This window comes from Lathamus discolor, chromosome 2 (genome assembly GCF_037157495.1).
Source record: "Lathamus discolor isolate bLatDis1 chromosome 2, bLatDis1.hap1, whole genome shotgun sequence".
Lineage (NCBI taxonomy): Eukaryota > Metazoa > Chordata > Aves > Psittaciformes > Psittacidae > Lathamus > Lathamus discolor.
In genome coordinates this window covers 83,224,271-83,245,603 of record NC_088885.1, presented here as the reverse complement: position 1 = coordinate 83,245,603, position 21,333 = coordinate 83,224,271, and the positions used below count along the sequence as shown (strand labels likewise).

At 42.2% G+C, this 21,333-nt stretch overlaps 1 protein-coding gene across 1 annotated transcript in view; it reads right to left on the bottom strand.

Annotated features, from left to right (window-relative positions):
* MYO10 (myosin X) overlaps positions 1-21,333 on the bottom strand; it is a 157,036-nt gene that overhangs the window by 27,015 nt on the left and 108,688 nt on the right. The window contains exons 20-23 of the mRNA XM_065667576.1: positions 3,977-4,101; positions 3,702-3,816; positions 1,267-1,373; positions 77-286 (exon numbers count right to left, since the gene is read on the bottom strand). Of these exons, the coding sequence (XP_065523648.1) occupies positions 77-286; positions 1,267-1,373; positions 3,702-3,816; positions 3,977-4,101 (557 nt within the window). The remainder of the gene's footprint in view (positions 1-76; positions 287-1,266; positions 1,374-3,701; positions 3,817-3,976; positions 4,102-21,333) is intronic.

The following is a 21,333-nucleotide window of genomic DNA, read 5'->3' as shown; positions in this document are numbered from 1 at the left end:
ACCTGAACTAAAGGCTATTCAGACCAAAATCTGGTATGGCACAGACAGGAGAGTGATGCAAGATAGTATACTGCACCTTTCTTCCTCCTCTTTTCTTTTTTCCTCCTCTTGTCTCTGCTTCTCCTCTAGTCGCTCCCTGTAAACACGTCGAGCAAGCTGGCCTCGCCGCTGCTTCTGAAGGATTATGGCTGCTTTTTTCAGGCACAGGAACTTTTTCCTCCCACTGAATGCTCTGTAGTTCTTCTGTATCACAACCACACAGTAGAGAACCTTTCTATACCGCTTCCTGGGAGAAAAATAGCAGATTTCTAAGGAAACAAGGAACTAATGAGCAGTGGCAAGAGGTTTTGCCATGGTGATTTGCAATAATGAGCCCATGATAGTAAAACAATTTATTAGTGCTAGTTCTGTGATGGTTCCTCCATTCTCCTTCACATTCTCCCCCCTTTGAGAAGAGATTCTTTCATTTCTGTGTCAGCACTGTGTCTTCATTAAGTAAATGCACATTACACCTGTCTTACATATTCTTATGCCCCTGACAAGGAGATGCTAAAAGGACAGCTCTGAGTGTGTGCACCCATGTGGAGAAAGAATATACAGAGATAGTCATCCCACAACTATAAAAACATGTATCATGAGCTGCAGGATAGCTCTGTCATTAAAAAAAAAAAAAAAGCAATATAGTTTTTAAGTAACATACTGGAGAATATAAGGAAAGGATTAATATACACATGAAAAGAAATGACCTCATTGTGCAAACAAGTTTCCTTAAACTGTCCTCAACTGATCTGCAGAAAAAGCAAAGAAATAAACATATGGGATGAGCAATTCCACCTAATACGTAATGCATGAAGCCAGGTAAACAAGTGAAACATCAATCAGTTACCTCATGTCATAGTTCTTTAAGACCCAAACTCTTTTCTGAGTTTTGCTGAAGCAAAGATTAAACAGAATCTCAGCTGGTGACTTGGGGCAGCCCCATTAGGTGCCATCCATTCAGAGTTCCTACCATGGATCTAAAGCCACGATACAATTACATGGATACTGGCTGACCTCCAAACTTCCATAACATCCTATTCAAACTCCATTGTGTTTTATTCATGGGTGTGGCAAAGATACCAGCTGCTATTTTCAAAAGTCAATTACAGGATTTGGGTGCCTGGTCCCTAGAAAAAGTTAAGTATTGCACCAGAAGGATTTAGCTCCATGACACTCCACCCATTTATTTCAAAGCCTGTTTATTCATATTCTTATCTAGTCACTTACCGGGCTGCATAACCTAAGATGTGCGCTCGGATAACCATTGCTGCCTTGGTGACTTCCACCTCTCGCTGTTTCTCCAACTTGTGTTCCAAGGACTCCCGGAGAAACACCTACATGAGAAAACTTCTGGCTTAACAAACTGCAGAAAGCATTGTATATAAAGGACAGCAGGGTGCTGCCAATGTCAGCCCAAGCTGCAAGCCTAAGGTTTGAATCCAGGGACAAACATACCATTTCCTCAACAGAGAATTAAAAACCAAAATACATTCCTCTTAGAAGAAAATACCTGCAGATGATGCTCTAACTTTGGATTTCAGTGGAAAGAGCCTGATTACACTAAAGTGAATTTTAATTAGGAGCAGGCTTTTTCCAAAGGCAACATAATTCATTAAACAGCCTTTTCCCACCGAAGAGTAACACAGGCCAAAGAACTTGCAGGACTTAGCCTGAACTTCCTGAGTTGAGAGGCAGAAATACTACCTGATACTTTAGGTGTTTTACAGTAACATCACCACAGGATGATGATGAGGAAAGTGTGTAAACAGTAGGGGCTCTGCTAAGGGAGGAGGGCTGTAAAAACATCTAAAAGCAGGAATGCTGCCTGAAAGTGTTTTGAGTTTTTCCTTGCTGTGAAAAAAAACAAAACAACCAACCAAAACCCAAAAAACCAAAAAGCACCAAACAGCAACAAAAAAACCCAATACCCAAGCCCTGGACTTTTTAAGGTGTTCAAGTAGAAAAAAATGTAGTTTTTCCCTCTGTGTCTGGGGGAAAAAAAGCCCATCGTCAAAGCCAAAGCAGCATTGTACCTGAGGAGAGGCACACTTGTGAGTTTTGAATGCAGCTCAAAAGCAACTACATTTTACCACAAATCACCTAATACTAAGGAACGTAAAAAGTCCCACAGAAAGTCTCAAGAGTTCCAAGATACAAGTTGCACCGAGCAGCTCTTTCTAGATCAAGTTTTTACTCATGGACAAAGCCTTTTCTTTCACTTAGTGGGCAATCCTTCCATGCTCTCCACACTCTGGCTTTAAACCCACAACAAAACTCTGCTTCAGAAAGGCATTCAGCTATTTCCTGAACAAAAATGGATGCTAAGCCCGTGTTAAGCCCAGGCTTTCCTGAGCAGGTGCACTGCAGCTTGAGATGTAAAAGACAAGGAAAAAAAAATAAAAAAAAAAAAAAAATCACACTGAAGCTAAACCATCACAGTGTTGTAAATCCCCCTTTTAAATAACGTGGGCAGGACAGTGCCCCATCATCCCATGTTCGGCCTGAAACCAATGCCCTCTTGTTCTCTTCTACAATACGCTGTTTATGCAGACTCTTACAAATGTGCAGGCAGCTCCAGAGGAGGAGGAGCCCAGACCTCAGGAAGGGAAGTTATAATAGAGCTCTGGCTCCTGCCAAGGTCCTGATGAGTTGGTTAAAACAATTTCAGGTTCTGATAAATATATGTCCCTAAGATGTCAAAGCACTGCTCAGGCTCCATGCATGAATACCATTAATACACTACATCTGGAAATATAATGGGAAGCACAGCCTAGCTCTGCAGCCAAATGTTATCACTGTGTTATTTGTATGCCATTGTCTACAAAAATGGGATGAAAGATGACTTCAATTGACATCAGCATATTTCAGATTCTACCTCTTACAATAACTGTAGAACAAACCAGCTTTCCCTCTGAGAGTCGTTAAGTGTGCAGAAGAATGGAGGAAACCCTCCAAACGATGCAGGTGTGGGGAGAAGAAGATGAGGCAGAAGGGCACTTCACACAGAAATCAATCAGATTTTACAAAATATTACTGCTACCTTATGGTAATGAGAGGGTGGGTTTTTTTCCCCACAATATCTAACAATTGACAAGAAAACTGCAAGTGTAACACATAATTCATCAAACTATTCCTGGGTCTTGTTTTTGTTCTCTTTCCACTACAGAAGACCTGGGAGTGCCAAAGGAGTTACCCAGGGGAAAAAAAAAGAGACAAGAAAGCCATCTGAGAGCCTGGGGATGATCCTTGGCAGTGATGATTTGTAATGCACTCTCTAATTCTTTGCACCATGTATTTTTAATATTTAGGAAATCTCAGATCCTGCAATGGGGAATCTTCTCCTGAGTACAACGCTTTCACATCATGTAAGTCCAAAAGCATGAACTCACAAGGAGGGAAACTCTGCACACAGCTGTTGTCCAAAATCAAACTTGCAAAACAAGCTTGAAAATAAACTGGACTGTTTCATTTTTCAAATTAAAATACCATTATTTTAATAAAAATTATTTGATTTATTTGGGGGGGGAGGGAGGGACAGGGAGGAACTTGTGAGCAAAGTTCAGGTTGTCCAGTAGGTCCTCTGCAGCTCTGCAGTATAAAACCTGTCCCCTCAGCTTTGTAAAAGCACCAGCCCTACAATATGCACAGCCAGATTATTTTACCTTATTTTTTCCAAGCTGCCACTCAGTGCTTGTGTTGTCATACAGACGAAGTAGGACGGCACATTTCTCATTTACATCTTCGGGCAGAGTCAAGTTTCTCATGAGGACTTTATACCTGTCAACCCCAAAACACTCATTACTTCATTTAGGAGACAAGTTCTATCTTTGCCAGATTATTTCTTTTTCTTATTAGATTTTTACTTTGTTCCCCAACATGGGAACACTGATTTGGTACCTGTGACTCTCACCTGAAGTGCACAAGTCACTGTGATTACCTTTTATAAAAGTCCTGAAAGGGCCTCCGGACCGGGAAACCAGCCCTCCGAATCCTGACTGTCTCCAACATCCCAGAATAGCGCAGCTGGTTGAGCACCACTGTCTGATCAAACTGGTCTGGCATCTATAATGAAAAGGTTCAAAACAAAGGTTTAATAGCAATGGTTACAGATGTCAGGGGAAACAAACAAAGGGCAGATTACATGAATCTGAAAGGCACAAAGGCTAAAAACTCGCTACACAGTGTCTTAAAGGCTTTAGCAATTCTGAGCATATAAGAATGTAGCTACAGGAAGGAATTAAAGGGGTAATTACACAGTATCATTTCCACAGCCACAACATTTACAGTAATTTAATCTGATCAGCTCATACTTTCCGTTTCATGTGTATTTGCAGGCTGCTGCTGTGCAGGAAGAAATGACAGAAAGCAGCACACGCAGCTAATAGGGCAAGCTTGACTTTTTGTTTCTTCAGCAACTGAATTTACAGTCCCTGTAGATGATCCCAAATGTTGAAGATACACAAATACAGTGGTGTGGTACAATTTTAGACAAAAAACAACAAACCCAGAAGGGCAGAAAAGATTTCATTTGTAGTTTAGTGACAATTCATCTACTATGGACAAGGATGTCAAATACCAAATAAGCTTTATTTCAACTTCTACTTGTTGCTATTCTGAACAGCAGAAATGTTTTAATCTGTAAATGAAAAAAAGAAAAGATCTGCTTATCTGAAATAAGTTGCCCTTATTCATGCAGTTCTTTCAGCATCATTTTTCATTTAGAAAGCAGATAACCCCATAGCCACTTAAGTAATGAAAAACCTGTGAATACTGATCAGTATGTTCCTGCCCTTTGGAGCCTCAGGAATCCTCTTGTCCCACTTCAGAATCCCCCAAGTCACTCATACTTTCACCATATTTTGAGGTAAACCAGCCACAGACATACAAAGCTACTCAAGGTAGTGCTAACTGCTGCCTTGTAAAATGCCAGCTATCCCAAGAGTGAAATAACACCACATGCAAATGCACCATTTAATTTATCAGCATAATCATCCACTTTAACACACCAGCTGACCCTCCTGCAGAGTCATTTGCAGGGCTTGAGTACAGTGCTAAGTATTTTGCAAGAAGAAGTTCAGAAGGTGGAATCTCATGGATACAGTCAATGGTTCATATAAGACCTCTTCAGCTGATAGAAATAGCAACAAAATCAAGCCCTGAGCAACTGCAAATAAGAGGGCTCTCTTGATATTTAGTAACTGGCTTTAGAATCAAAATAACAGAATAGTTTGGGTTGGAAGGGACCTTCAAAGGTCATCTAGTCCAGCCCCCTTGCAATGAACAGGGATGTCTTCAATGAGATCAGGTTGCCCAGAACCACATCGTGCCTGGCCTTGAATGTCTCCAGGGATGGTGCATCCATCACCTCTCTGGGCAACCTGTGCCAGTGTAAAAAACTTTTTTCCTTGCATCCAGCCTGAATCTCCCCTTTTTCAGTTTAAAACCACCACCCCATATCCTGTTGCAACAGGACCTGCTAAAAAGTCTCCCCATCTTCCTTATTGGTCCCCCTTTAAGTATTGAAAGGCCAAAATAAGGTCTCCCTAGAGCCCTCTTTTATCCAAGCTGAACAAGCCCAATGCTCTCAACCTTTCCTCATAGGAGGGATGCTCCATCCTTCTCATCATCTTCATGGCCCTTCTCTGGACCCTCTCCAATAGGTCCACGTTTTTCCTGCACTGAGGACTCCAGAGCTGAATGCAGTACTGCAGGTGGGGTCTCACCAGAGTGGAGTAGAGGAGGAGAATCACCTCTCTTGACTTGCTGGCCATGCTCCTTTTAATGCAGCCCAGCATATGATTGCCTTTCTGGGCTGTAAGTGTACATTACTGGGTCATGTTGAGCTTCTTGTCAACCAACACCCTAAGTCCTTCTCAGGGCTGCTCTCAATCCAGCCTCTGTCCAGCCTGTAGCTGTGCCTCGGATTGTCCCAACCCCAGTGCAGGACCTTGTATTTGTACAAAAGCTTTGCATTTTGTTGAATGCTTACCACAAAGGTATTGATACTGTTGGGTATTACCAACAGTGTTTTCCATACATGCCCACCCCATGACAGCCACAAAGCCACCCTTTGAATGTCTTTGCACATACTCACCTGCTAGCCTGCTTCTTTTCAGGTGGTTGATGATGTCCGACAAGAAAGGGAGGTAATGAACACAAACGGAAGCACAAATCACAAGGAAAAACACTCACTTTTTGCCTGTGCAACCCAAGGCTGATGCGTGCCACAAGCAGACACAGGTCAATACATCTTTTTTTGTTCAACACTACACCTGCTTTAGTCTTTTTACCCACCCAGGCTCAAAAGGTGATATTCATGTTCTTCACGAGACTTTTAAACAAAACAGGTTTTTTTGTGTATTGCGGTCGGGAAGCAGACACATGGATGGAAGTGAGGATACACCAAAGCCAAGCAAAACTCCAGTGATGTGATAGAAGTGTCTCTCACAAGGGAACACCCTGCACTTTGAGAGCCAGATGGCTGCTGTACCACCTAATCCTGTTCTTGCCAACCCCAGCCACTTGGAAAGCCAAAAGTCAGCCCCACAGCTGGCTTGAAAGCTCCTGTTACTTTCTAAAAAGGAAAAACCTGTCTCTTTCCATCCCTGTCTTGAGTCTCAGAAACTGCACCAACATTTTCACAACCTGTTTCCTGCAGCTATGGAAGTGAGATGCAGTCCTGTTCTGTCACCAGCAGCTGGGACTGACACTCAATCACCTAACTTCAGATACCTGTATGTTTAAAGAAAAGCATAAAATGCTGTAGGAGATGTTAACACGGCTATCAAAGCAGGGCAACATAAATACCATTGCAAGTTTAATTGCATAAAGCTACTCCTCCACTTTACATTACTAGTTATTTTTAATTACAGAGACACGAGGCTACTAAATTGGAGGGTCAAATCCTGCTCTGGCATGTCACTGGAATTACATCTGCAACAAGTCTGGCTGCCTTGAAAAAACGAGGGGTGGTGGCAAGAGATGTGCCACAGTCATCTCTTACACTTTTCAATACTGAGTACTAGAAAATACCTCCTTCTTCACTTGGGGTCAAAAACTTGACCAGCCATTTCAGCAAATTCCTCAGAACGGAGGAGAGCTGCAGCCAGTCACAGAGGGGAACTCAAACCCTAAACACTAAAATGCATCCAAAGTTTTCCATGTCTAACGAAAATAACCAAAGAAGTAGCAAATGCAGTCCTGTGCATAACGCCACAGCATCCAGTGTATCGACATCATGACTTGATGATACATTCATGTGTGGATGAAGAGGATTTCAGGCACAATGGTATAAACACTTGCAGGCAGGGATAATGTCCAGTCAGCAGGACTCACACTTAAAAAAATCAATTGCATGTGCATTTACTGACCCAGAGTGCAAATGCTGTATAAACCCCACTATTAAACTGCAGACACTTATAAGACAGAGAATGATGATCTTGTCCACCTGAATGATGCTCAGAGCAGCACTAAAGAGTTCAACTTGCAATAGTACAAAATACCCATGCAAAGGATTACCTTTGCAGCCAGTGCTCAGTCTTGTCTCTTTACTGGTGCTCCTTCAGACTTGCTGTGGTAAGCAAGCTAACTGTTGGATTTATACAGAAGTAACACAGGACAAGACTCACCTCTGGGGTCTGCTGAATTTTTACCAGTGTTGCTGTGAAAACTGGACTTGTTTCACAAATGAACACTTGGGAAGAAATTGTATTCTGTAGGAAAATTTCAGGTAGACAAAAGAACTATAACTGACTGTAATAAAAGGGTGTCTTCCGAAGTAAAAATCTGAATTAAGTGCTAAAAGTAAGACTCCTCCAAAGTATCATCAAATTTATAAAAGAGAAGGCAACAGAAAAGGAAGTCAACTGGCAGACGCCAAAATTGTCTGAGACACACCACCAACTTCAGATCAACTCCGTTTTCCATATGTATTTCATTTTTATCAAGGAATGGCAGCACTAAACCAGTCTGACACACAAAATGGCCAGGCATCAGCTAGAATCACATGGGTCACAACCACGTTTGGGCACTGAGCAACATCAACGTAAAATTAATAGCTACAAGTCAGGTCTGTTCTACTTGATAAAGGCAGCTTTTTGTAATGCACTCCTTCATAGCACAACTTGTAATTTGTCATTTCCTGAATCCAAGAGCCTCCACTAAATTTCAGCCAGACAGCACTGAAGCCAAGACCTTAATGCTGGCAAGACTCCAGCTCCTAAAGCTGGTAAATGGTTGCTCTGATCTGTTGCGAGCATCCTAAAGGGCAAAGCTGCTGCCTGAAATCCCAGTAAGAAGCAGCCATTAGGCCAGACAGCTAACATCTACACATAATGATGTGTAGATGATTAAATAGTTCCTTAGATTACAGTCTGACTGAGGTTTGAAAAAACACCACCCCTTTTCCCTGAACAGCACCCTTAGTGGAGACCCCAAGCATCCGAATAACACGCATACAGAGCACAACATTTTCTTGTTCTGTGCATCATTTGCTCCCCCCACCCCTTGCTGTGGAAATCCCTCTTTCTCCCTGAACTACTGGCTGCTGCAGAAGAGCACAGGCACAATAATGACAGACTTCAGCAGCCTCACAGATTGGAGGTAGGGTGGAGGAACTTCACAGGGAGATTGGCTGGGGAGAAAAAGAAAGCAAACCACCCCAAGTCCCTTGTTTATAGATTTGAGAACTTGAGTAGGACTATGTCAGCTTTGCTGAACACTAAAAGTGTTGGTTTTCCTGTCTTAGGAAAAGTGTTTTGTAGAAGACAGGTACAGAGAAAGAAAAGATGAAAACTAGGTAAGAGGATGTGAAAAAGTAATTTTTTATTTAAAACCTAGTAAGTTTTCTCAATGTCTTAGTTTTTTAAATCTTCTCTTTTCCTCCTAATATGAAGTCTTGGCAATTTTACCCTGGTGAAACAAGCAGAAATGAAAGAGGTCAGTCTTCCCCTGCTTTTTACAGTGGGTTTTGAACTTTTTTCACATCCAAAATAATCCTGGTATTTCTTCAGAAATAGGGGGACTTATAAAGCCAGGTCTTTCTGAAACATTTCCTGTGGTCTTCTGATCTCAGTCACCAGTTCCACAAGTCAAAACCAATGCCAGGCTTGCCTCCCAGACACTTTGAAAAGTGTGAATAAATTAACTTCTAATATATAACCAGCCAAACTGATACAAAAATTTTTGCATGCTCATTGTTTGCCTTTTTTAAACTACACCATGTTTAGCAATTCTTATCCATACATACTGCTTGGCAGCCTGTACCTGTGCTGAGGATTCGAGCCAGTAACCTGAGAGAAGTAAAAGGGAAACGCCTGCACCTACACTAGGAGAACATGCTGTAAAGCCAGGATGGGCAGGGTAACCTCCTTGTCAAATCCAGAGACTTCAGCTGCAGTGCCATGTTGGTTACCCTCCTTGCTCCAACAAACCATTTTACCCCCTGCTCTTCCGCTCTTCTAGACATCATTTCTTCACAGTTGCTTGCATTGTAAACGTTGATGGTATTGTCTTATTCAACAGTTTCAACTTCAGAACTGCTGTGCTTCCAGAACAAGGAGCATTAAAACCCATGTGCATCCTGCCCAAGGACCTGGAGCATCCTAAGGACCTAAGATCATTTCAAGGTAAGAAACCCTCTATGGTTTTCTCCAGCACACAAGCTAGCTGTAACTGGAACAGGCTCAGGTCAAAACATATGCAAGTTTGATGCCTGTTTTGTTTTTGAAGACATTCCCTTACTGTCCCAGAGTACATGTGTCCACAACAAACACCACAAGAGTATAGGAGAATAAAACCCAAGAACGTGGTAGACTTGAAAAGTTTATTTGGTATTTCTACTGCATAGCACTGGCAAGTCAAGGAATACTTAGATAAACATACATAACATGTTTTGCAGGTCCAAAATTCTGCTGGCCTTTATCCACACACTCACCCAAAAATCCTATTAAAAAAACCCTTTAAAAATTATTAATGCTGTTGGTGTAACTTGCTAGAAAAGTAGCATGGCCATACTGCAAAAATGCTTGTGCCTCAAAAAATTCTGCTGCAAACTCCAGGACAGATTTCACTGCAAACTCAGTAATGATACACTGGCTCCTTTACACAATCTCTACAGGTCTGAACGTGAAAGCACTGCATTTAACAATAGCAAGCACTTACATGATTAGTTGATCTTCTCTTCAACTCCAACTACTGCGTCTGACCTGTGTGACTCATCTTATAGCACTGAGTATTGCAGATAAGAGACAGACTTCAGAACTAGCCACTCTCATGCCACAGGTTAAGAGTTGCCTGTGCTAAAAATAACACTGTATAGAAGGAACACTGTAATTTTAGAGTTCTCCTACTGTACCAGAACAGTCAAAGGAGGAGACTCTATAAATGAATGCGAAAATGCTTCTGTATTTATATTCAGTCTTACTTTACAAGCAAGGGCATCTCAAGGATATTTTTAAGACAGGATTCCATTTAAGAACTATGAAGCAGTACATTACCACACCGACCATTTGCACTAGTTTTTAAAGGTTTCAACTAGGTCAAGGCGCTGCCTGAGTTACATCCATCTGCAAAGATGCTGTAGTCATATTTCTGGTCCTGCTTGTCAAAATATAGCAAACATAAGGGTTGCAACTAGCTTCATGGTTGGAGAAGAGATGCTGAAATGATTCTGATGGGCTTGCTGTGATTTCAAGTTTTCATCAACAATGATCAATAAACTCACCATCTTCATTTATTAGTTACTGTCACAGTACTCTTCCATTTCAGAGTAATCTTCTTGTTTGGTCTGTATGGACAAAATGCTACCTCTTAGCAAATACACAACCACTCTGTGAGCCTTCCTTTCTAAAGGTATACAGAATTTCTTCTAAAGGCAGACAGAATTTGTCTACCTCTCTCAGCCCAGAGGAACACTACCCCCTCAAAATGACAATGTCATTTCTGACACACACTTAAAACTTCATGGAATAGGAGTGTATTGTTAAAAGCACAGGCTTGAACACTGGATTTAAGTTTTCTAAGGTTGTGTTCAGGGCTATCTGTGTGACTGCCTAAACTTTCAGCTGAAGTTAGCCCTTGTTGCTTGAATACATTATTCAGGAAGCCCATTGAAATGCATAGCAAGTCCCACAGGCTGTTTGTCCTAGAAGAGCCATTGCAGGGCCATCCGTGTGAGTCAGACAATTAAAAGCACTTGTGAAAGAGAGATTTAAGGTTTGAAGCCGCTCTGGCAGGGCCTCAGCAAGCTGACAGAAGGTGCAACTCACAGCACAGACCCCAGCTGGAACTTTTCATGGAGCCATGGAGCCTCACTCTCCATCTATGAGTAATCTGTGCCATTTCATTTGAGGTCATTCTCACTAAAGCCTCCAGTCCCTGCAGACTAAACCCCAATCTGGCCTCATTCTCCCCACATTGTGACTGGTCAGCAGCCTTCTCCAGAAGAAAATCAATCAGGCTGCCTGATAGCCACAGACATACCATGAAGAAACATGCTTTGAGGTACTAATTGCAAGGACAGCTGTCCTTCTTTACCAACCCCGTATCAAGACGGCCAACACCATCACCACTGCTCATTACAAAGGTCAACCACCACACACACCGTTCCATCGCTCCACGTCTGCTGAGGCTGCATACAGACCATCTGCAAATGGTGAAACCCTGACTGTCCACATCAGCAGCTACATCAAATAATTTATGTGGACTGAGACCTCACCCTTATTTTTATTTTATTTAATTTTTTTATATTTTTCCACTGTGCTTTCACTGCTCCATGCCAGGCTTTTCATCCATACTTTCATGAGGTTTTGTGTTATGTGACAGTTTATTGGCAGGCTGGGCATGCAAGTCCATTTCTACACTTAAAAGCAGTAAATCATGTTTTAGGATGGTTCCTCTAACATGATTTCTCCAGATAATGGTGTTTAGGATCAAGCATTTATTGCTGAAAGATACTCGGTTTCATCAGGGTATAGAAAGTTCAGATCAAAATACTTGAGAGAAGTGCTTTGAGATGAATTTCATCTTGCATGGTTGAAGTCTGACATAGCTGTAAAACCTTTTCTTGCAACAACCCATGTAAGAACCTAATTCTGTGTACTTCTAACACCTGGTGTAGTGTTACTACAAGTAATCTCACACTTGAACATGTGCAACCGTCCATGTAGTTAGCTCTCACTGAAATGCTAACATGGTATCACTTCAGCAGTCGATCCTGAAATAGTATTGCAGATAACTGTGATCTGCATTATCACAACTCTCCTGGCTTGCCTTGGTGACACAAAACCGAACAACCCTTTTTCAGACTGCAGCTCCATATAGGTGGGGAAGATACAGCGATATTGTTTCCTTTTCTCTATTGCAGGTAAGTAGAAAGGAGGAGGTGGACGAACCTCACTTCCACGTGAGCCACAAGAGCTCCTGATGCACAAGAGAAAATTAGCATCACACTCCACAGAGGGACAAGAGACCTCAACTCATAATGCACAGAAAAGAGAGCAGAAGAGGACTCTAAATCCAAATCTCACTTTATTCTCTGCTTCAGTCCTAGGCACCCTCCTGCTGCTTCTCTAGATCTCGTCACACTCTATTCCTTTAGGATCACTTGCCTGAATATCATTTACATCTTGAGACTCTTTTGTTTTGGGGCATTGCTTTGAAGAGAATACTGAAATTTCTTTGATGCTTCAGAAGTCAGTTCAGTGATTTATGAGCTAACCTGTGCTCCTCAGCTACATAACTGCTACTAACGTGACCAATTTTTGGAGCACAACGAAGCAGATCACTACACTGGAAACTATTTAGGTAAGAGCCATGAGAATAAAGATCTGGCTTAAAAAAGGCAGTAAAGGACTTCAAATAAGAGCTTTGAGAAGCTCATAAATGAGAGAGCAAAGTGGCCTTCATAGTAATCTGTGAGTAGCTATACCAAGAACATATGTTCAATAATTTCTATTATAGAGTGGATAAAGACATAAAAAGCATGAAAAGTCCAAACCAGAAATCAGGTCTTTCACTGAGTGTATTCAATGAAACAGCTTGCCCATGATGGTGGGACTGTCCAAAGCCACTGGATACTTCAAAGAAAACACAGCATGTTCTCCTCCTTCCAGGAGGAGGTTAATGGTTTCTTCAGTTTGCCACACAGTGGGTTAGACTACAATATCTATCTACTTCCCCTTTAGCACTCCTGTTGTGGAAAAAATACTACTTTTATTTATGTGAAGAAGCTTAGTGCTGACTTCTGTAACCTTTGGTAATGGGACTCCCAAAGACTAACTCTGCACCAGAGAAGAACAAGACACACAGCTACTCCTGCAGCTCACAGTGCAACCCAGAACTGTGCTTCCCACATGTGAGCTTCATCTTGGCAGGAAGAAAGTTCATTACTTATACAAGTATTTGATGGTCTACTGAGGAAAGTCTGGCTGAGATTTTACTGTGGCTCACTGTCTACGAAGACATAAGCTGCAGCGTTATGGATTAGCTTTAAGTCATTACAAAGCCTTCACACACTCTCCATGGAATACTAAAAAATTCTTCCACATTATCAGCTCCAATTGCTAAAAACGGGAAAGCCCTCCAACGATCATGAATCACACCTCTGCAAACTGTAAGGTTTAAAATAACAAAAAAGTTTGAGTTGTCTTTGAAGTGTGAAGCACATGTGTTTGTTGTATGGCCATGAAGGCCAGCAGCTTCCTAAGCTAAGAGTCAGAATCAGATTCAAGTAACAATAGAAAGTTAGCACTTGACTGCACCCCTTTTTCAATATTGAGGCCACAGGCAGTTTCTTTTTCTCCAACGCATTTCGCCCCTGCACATGGTTCCCTCAGTGGCCCATAAAGACGCCTACAAAGCACAGGGCTGATGTAACATGCAGACAGACTTGCTGCTCGGTGCTTTCTCAAGCAAAGAAACATTCCAGTGCAATTCCTAAGCTGAAAAAAAAATACATCTGGTTTTATAAAATTATCTCCTAAGGAGCCCTTTTTCCTCTCCTTCTGTATCGAGCCTTTTGTTTGAGAGCCGTAATGGGAAATCAGCCAGGCTTAAATCACAGCCAATATCTGATATGTGTAAATGAGGAGGGCCACCAAATATTCAGCCGAACAGCTTTGGGTTGCTAGGACACCGGAGGTCGGGCAGCACTGAAAGGGCAGATTATTCCCACCCCAGCGCACGCACAGGGCTCCATTCATGGCAGGGCTGCTGCCTGCACGGGTGCTGCTTGCCCAGCCCTCCCTGAGCATCCCATCCACCCAGCTCCCCACAGTGCCAGTGTGTGTGCCCCTCTGCACCCAAAATACCCCATCAGCCCTCACGTGGCCCTTGATCTTTTCCATCATTACTGAGGGCTCACTTCAGCCTGGGGGAGTGCGGAACATTGAGGGCTGCCCGAGAGCTATGCTGCAGCAGACTTGCAGTGCGTGGTCTGGAGATCTGCTTAAAACTATGAGGAAACCCACAACGCTGCAGTTAAGATTAAGTCTAGAGAGGGGAAATACCAAGTTTACAGAAGATGATGGGGATCCCCGTGATCAGCACAGGCATCCGCCTGGCTGACAGCAAGAGCTGCATGGTGGCCCAGATAAATGGTCCAGCTCAATCCCATGTAATCAGTGCATTAACTACTCCTACATCTTTTATCTCAGCACATCTCAGATAGCATCAGCCAAACTTTGGCATTTTTCTTAGAATCTGGTCCTTTGAGCTGCTATTCTTTAATCCCTATACATTTTTATATTATAAATTAATGACTTGCCTTGCAGATGTGCAACCAACTAGACAATAAGATATCAAGACTAGTGTATATGTGTGTGTGTTTCCAGGGAAGGAACAGAAAATTAAGGCAGTTATTTGTTCTTGTGTACATTAATTTCACAGAAAAAGGCAACAAGTATGTTCTCCTTGGAGTGCTTTGTTGTAACACAGCAGTCCCATCCCCCCATTAAAAGTTGGAAAGCCTCCTACTTGAGGTCTTTGATGTTTCTGAGAACCACATCAAAATCAAATTAGATATTTCTGATAACTCTGAAATTTCCACCCTAAACCAAGCAAAAATCCCCTCTATATTATATATGAAGAAATCAGTAAGCACAAGATGGAGAAGCTCTGCAGACCACAGCTATATGCACTGCCAAGGAGGCCACACTAAAGGCACAGCTGATTCAACACCACCTTGGCTAGAACAGCAGATAGCTGGCTGTGCTAGTATTGCTAGTAACTGCATTTGGTAGAGCTGACTTCCCAACCCCTACCCCCGCCATCTCATTGCTATAGGTTATATACTGGCAATCATTAACACCTGCAGTGAAAGTCACCATGTATTTTTTTGTTACAAAAAACCCTGCACAAGCTGTTTCTTTGTTGCAATTCCTATACATCTGTGAAATAAGAGTTAACTATAGAGTAAATTAACTTTGCTTTATTAGCATGATTGAGACCTATTCAAAATGGATGATGAGAAGCATCCCTTAACACCAACATGGTTATCAAACTATTAACTGATCTAACCACACACACATATATACAGAGAAACAGAGAGAGAAAGAATGAATTACAACAGACGGCAAAATTACATCAGGACCTAAGTGATTTAACATTTAACCACCTTCTGATTGATCTAATTGCAATGCCACTGTTCATCTCCACAAAGACTGCAGAATTCACAGGCAGGGTTGCTGGTCAGTGGCCCTTTGTTTCACTAAGGCTAGTTCTATCTTTACTTAGTTACATGAAGCACACATTTAATTGACTCTATCCATTCTTAAGATGATCCAGTAGTGAAAAGTTCTGCCCTTACTTATGATTTTACACAACTGTGTGACATTTAGAAAAGAGTATGTCTCTTTCTGCCCCAGAAATGCATTTTTTTTTCTATACTCTTCTGTATTTCCTGATTACAGTGAAACACTGCTTGAAACACTCCGTGACTGGTGAGATCCGCTTCTCTGCTGCTGTACCAGCAGCACCATGCTCTCCTGGCACCAGCCAGCAGCATGGACTCCACACTACTGGAGCAATGGATGCAACAATTCTTCTCTCCTTTGCACAGATGACCTGCAACTTGCAAATTGCTGGGTATGCAACTGTAAGGGAGCTGCACATACACCTCACTCCTCTTCAAAGCTGCGTGACAAGATGTGCTGCAGCTCCAGGCACTCTGTTACATGCTGGCCAAAGCAGCATAAAACCAGTAATAACTTAAACAAAACATTTAGATGTGTGCTTATTGCTCATCGAGGCCAGTGAGATGTACATGCCCTTTGAAAACTGATTTAAGATACTCTATGTTGTGCATGCCGGTGGTCACAGGGAAACGGCAATTTTGGATGGCTGAACAGCCATTTCTTCCCTGAGAAATTCCTAGGCTGGCTTAAATATACAACAAAAGATAACTCTTAATGTCTGCATCAGAAAGAGACAGTGAAGATAGAATCAGCTTTCCTAAACTGAAGATAGAATCAGCTTGCCTAAATGCAACTTCATTTGACATGCAAATTGTTTGTGTATATTAAAAACTTCTGTGAGCCTAATTTAAGTGCTAAACCACTTTTAACAGAAATCATAATTTCTCCCAGTGAAAGACTATTTAATTAATGAGGCTGGACACTGTTTCTTTTTGGATAAGTATGCACAAATGGTGTGGCTGGCAAGCTGCATATGGACATACTGATCCTTTTCATGCTGAATCTGGGGCAGACATTCATTGGAGAAAGCGAGTATCAGAGAGGATTTAGCATTTATCTGGTGTTCCAAAAGTTGATGTCTTCTTTCAACCCATCTCCTTCATTGACTGTTAAAAGTTTTGAGACCCCTGAAAGCCCCCTGTTTACCATTTCATGTTTAGAATTTCTAGATCTACAGAGAGTAAGTTAAAAAAATGCCACAATAGATCTCATCGTGTAAACAGTGGAAATATAGCACTATGAGGTTGGTGACAAACTTGCCTTTTATGCACAAAACATTGTGCAATGCTCACGGGTATGTTCAACAACCCAAGGTGGCAACGAAAATGAAAAGCTTCCCAGCTCCCCGAATGATTTACATGGTGCAGCGGGCTTCTTGGATCACCAGTAACTTCCCAAACCTGAATGAAGCATAGCCTTACCCTGTGTTTGTGACTGCACAACAGAATAAACATCACCCACAGCGCCTGAGGAGCTGTGGTGCTACCACCACTTCCCTGGGCAAAGCTCCTGTGAGCAGCACCATCTGCCCAGCTCCCTGTTGCTGCAACAGTGAACACACATGAGGAACGTGGAGGAACAAACCAGCAACAGCAACCTCAAACCTCATCATGGGTCAGCCAGAAACTTCCTATAGTGTAGGATGACTGCTGACACTCAGCTGATGTCCTGAAAGACAGACTTTACAGCTACTACATTCCACTTCATACAACCAAAACCACAACCTCACTTCTGTAATTGTAATGGCAGTATTAGGAATGGATCTCCTTGGCTTCTTAGGATTACATACTACCTAAAACCACACAAACCAGTAAATTCTGAGGTGTACTTAGTCCTTACAAGTTCATCACAGTGAGGTTTTCCCCCATGAAGTCTTTGCTTCTCTGCTGCACCCTGTGACTAAATTAAGCCACATACACACACAGACTTAGACAGATAAAGTTAAAGAGATAAAAGTTTAGCAACTGACTCAAATCTACTCTTAAAACAATGTCACCTGCTTCCAGTATGGATTTTGTGTTCTGAGGGTAGCTCTGACACAGACCTGCGAGTAGCTGGGGTAGTACTATAACTTTCAGATAATTCCTATCAGTAACCTACCTGTATTCAAAAAAGTCATAGTTGTTATGCTTCCATTCATGTCATAGGTTGTAAATAATTTTTTTCCTTAATAAGCCAACAAATGAGAAACAAAACAAATTTTATCTTTAAAAAAAAAAAAAAAAAACCTAAGCAGTTTTAGCAAAGAAATACAGAATACATATCACTGATGTTCAACACTACAAAAATACCTACCTTTTGGCCTACTACCACTGTTATCACTTGGTGTTTAAAAGGACACATGTACGAGAGAAGAAAAACTGCAAGTTATGAGAACCCCCTTTCCCAGTCCCATAGGCACTTCACAGATCATATCTGCTCCATCTAGATTTGCAAGGCAAATCTAGGGTTGCTCTTCTTGAGACCAGAATAAAACTCCCATAGACTTCAATGATGCAGGATCAAGCCCATTCCCTTCATAACAGGTTCTCTCAAGCAATTTTATCCTAATATTCTACCCTGTGGCTGAACTCTGATGTTTGCAGAGGCAAGTTCTTTAAGAGGGAAAGCAAGAAGCAAAATGCAGATCCCAGAAGCAATCAGTGATTAGCAGAGCTATCTTACCTCCTGGTTAGGGGGTTTACTTTATCAGGGGTGGAAGGGGGCAGTTGACACAGCAAACAGAGTCAAATATACTGCTGTTGTGGCATCCTTTCCATTACTATTGCCATTAAGGCTTTTTTTCCAGGCATATCCGTTTCCTGTATTTCTACGGCAAAACACCCCACCCGAACATACTGTCTCAAATGTGCCCCATCAAGTTTCTCCAGTAAAGCTACAAAATTAATGTAAAATTCTGGGTGTTACAGATATCTTGCTTGACCCTCTCCACCCCTGACATACTCATCCCTGGTATCGCATTATTATCTTGTAATCAAAGCAAAACCATGCCTTGTGCCTTAATAAATTACAGGAATACTACGGCCCAAAACTTTACATAGCTGGTTTTTCTCAATCTACGCCATAGACAGCTGAAGAAGAGAACAGATCTTTCTCCAGAAAGCAGCCCATCACCACAACACAGGTCTTCCCCCTCTGCACACTCAGCTCTAACTGCTGACTTTTACCCTGGTCTGTGAACAATCATCCCTTTAACTCTCAAACAGAGTGTGATTTATTAAAGCAGACTGCTTGGCAGCAGAGCTCTCCTGGCGTTCGAAAATATGATTAGACCAGTAAATTCAGTCATTTTTTCATAAACTTGATTCTGCATGCATTTACCCTCTTTATAAGAAAATACAAGCCCAGAAACATTTCCAGCACAGCTTGCTCAGCCAAACTCCATGCACTTTCTTTTCTTTTTCTACAAGTCCACTGGAGCTCCAAGTATGCAAGACTAAAATTGTTATAAAACCTGCATGAATTAAACCCCTTACCTTTTAAAGTCTTTTTCACCCTTCAGCGTTCGTCCATTGTGAAAAACTGAATCTTTAGCAGTTGCAGCTATGCACACACACACACACACAGACACACACAGAGCAGGGCTTGCTTCAGCTCACTGGTATTTCAAGTCTTTCATGTGATATCTTTGGCTGTACTTGGTTAATTCATTCCTCCTGCTACTCAAAGGAAGTGAAGCCTAGCGAGGGCTGGCTCTACAGCAATCGCTGTAGCTATTCCTGACTAACAGGACACAAGGGCTAATCTCACCTTATAGGCATCAAGAATGTAAATATATTTCACAGCCAACAAATTCCTAAATCTTAAGAGATAAAATGCACAAAATGTCCTAAGACAAAGTTTAGTAAGGGAGTTGCAAATGTTAAAGTTTTTGCTAGAGAACAATACTCTGTATGTCAGCGATGCTTTTGGAGCTCTAAGGATGGCTGTTTATCATGGACTGTGCATATTCCCTTGGAGTAGTTACCATGAGAACACAGCAAACAGGATTTGAATGTAAATTGCCATCTAGAGATGTGGGGGGATTCTTTTTGTTATTGCAGTTAAAGAAGAAAACTTGCAAAGGCCGATGAAGTACACACTTTTTCTGCGCATACATTTGCATGACAATGCTTGCAATTCAAATACTTTGTAGAGTGAGCAAGAAGGAAGAAAACCCAAGTTCTTTGCTCAGTATTTATAAAAAACAACTACTTCAGACTTGGGATCAGTAGTTGCAGTTCCACAAATGCCCATCCATATCACACAATCACATGAAGAAATTCACAAACCACAAAAACTCCATCAGCTGGCACAAAATGCAGAATTGCTGTGGTGCCTGAAGTCAACCGGAGGCAGTATGCCCTTCTGCTGCTGACAGATCAATTGCTACAGCAGTCAGAATCATTCTTACTTCCAGATACTACACTAGACTACACACCAAGTGTTGCACTTTAGAAATACCCCACCCCCAGGCATTTTATTTTTGCCCTGAATTGTTCTGGTGCTTCACCACTTGAGCCACCTCCTCCCAGTTTCCTCTTTGAAGTAGCTTTTGCCCCCCCATGTGTCCTCTCCTCCCTGCTCACAAGACCACACTGCCACAGTCACCATCCAAGATCCGAAAGCGACTCCTACCACTTGCGGTCAAAGTCCTACTAAATGCTCTGAGAAACTTTGCAACTCTGCACGTACGTGCTTCAAAACATGCAAAAATCTGTCTGCCTGCACTGCCTGGAGTTTGATGCAATCTGCACAGCACAGCGTCTGCTCCCTCCCCAGCAGCACCCCATCTCAGCTCTCTCTCCCCAGCCTTAAATGCCTCAATTTTAAACTCCTCATACAGCGGTCACTGAAACACAAATGCTAATACACTTAGCAAAGGGATGCCTAGTCAGCCCTGCTTAGTAAACAACAAACCTTGATGAAGAAGAACATGCCTGTCTGGGTGACTGCCTGAAGAGTGGAATGACCTACTTCAGCCCAGCAAGCAGCGATGCTCTGAGATGGAGACAACGGGACAGCCCCCTGGCTCCCAGGCAGCATAACCAGCACACTGCGCCGCTGGAGCAATGGGAGCAATCTTTTGGAGGTGACACAGAAGACAGGCACTGCCTGTGCAGCATGAAACTCCTTGCAGTAATCATGGTGTTCTTTCAGCCAGGGATTCAGATTTACACGTAACATTACTGCCAGCACTTTGCGAGCAGGAGCAATTGCCTTCCTTGCACCGCCCTTCCTTATCACTTTTACCTAAGGAGTCTTCTAGTGCCTGACCTAATTACTCGAGTGATGTGCCAGAAAATGATGCAGCTGGGATATACTCCACAAGTCTCAATTTGAAGCTATGTAATTCTGCAAAACCCAAGGCGACAAGATCCAGGCAGCTGAATTAAGTGGTGTTGGCCAGGCACAATGCCACACCTTATGACTTTGTCTTCCTGATTATGAACAATAAAGCCTTATGAACTAGTTAAGGGGCTTAGGATAAATAGTTTGTATCCGGCCCCATGCACTTGTTGGCCTGCAAAATCACTATGTTTTTGGGAAATGGCTGCTCTTCTCCCAAACGATAAACCTGAACAGAAACTCCCTGAGCCCCAGCAAGCCCAATCTGTGCCCA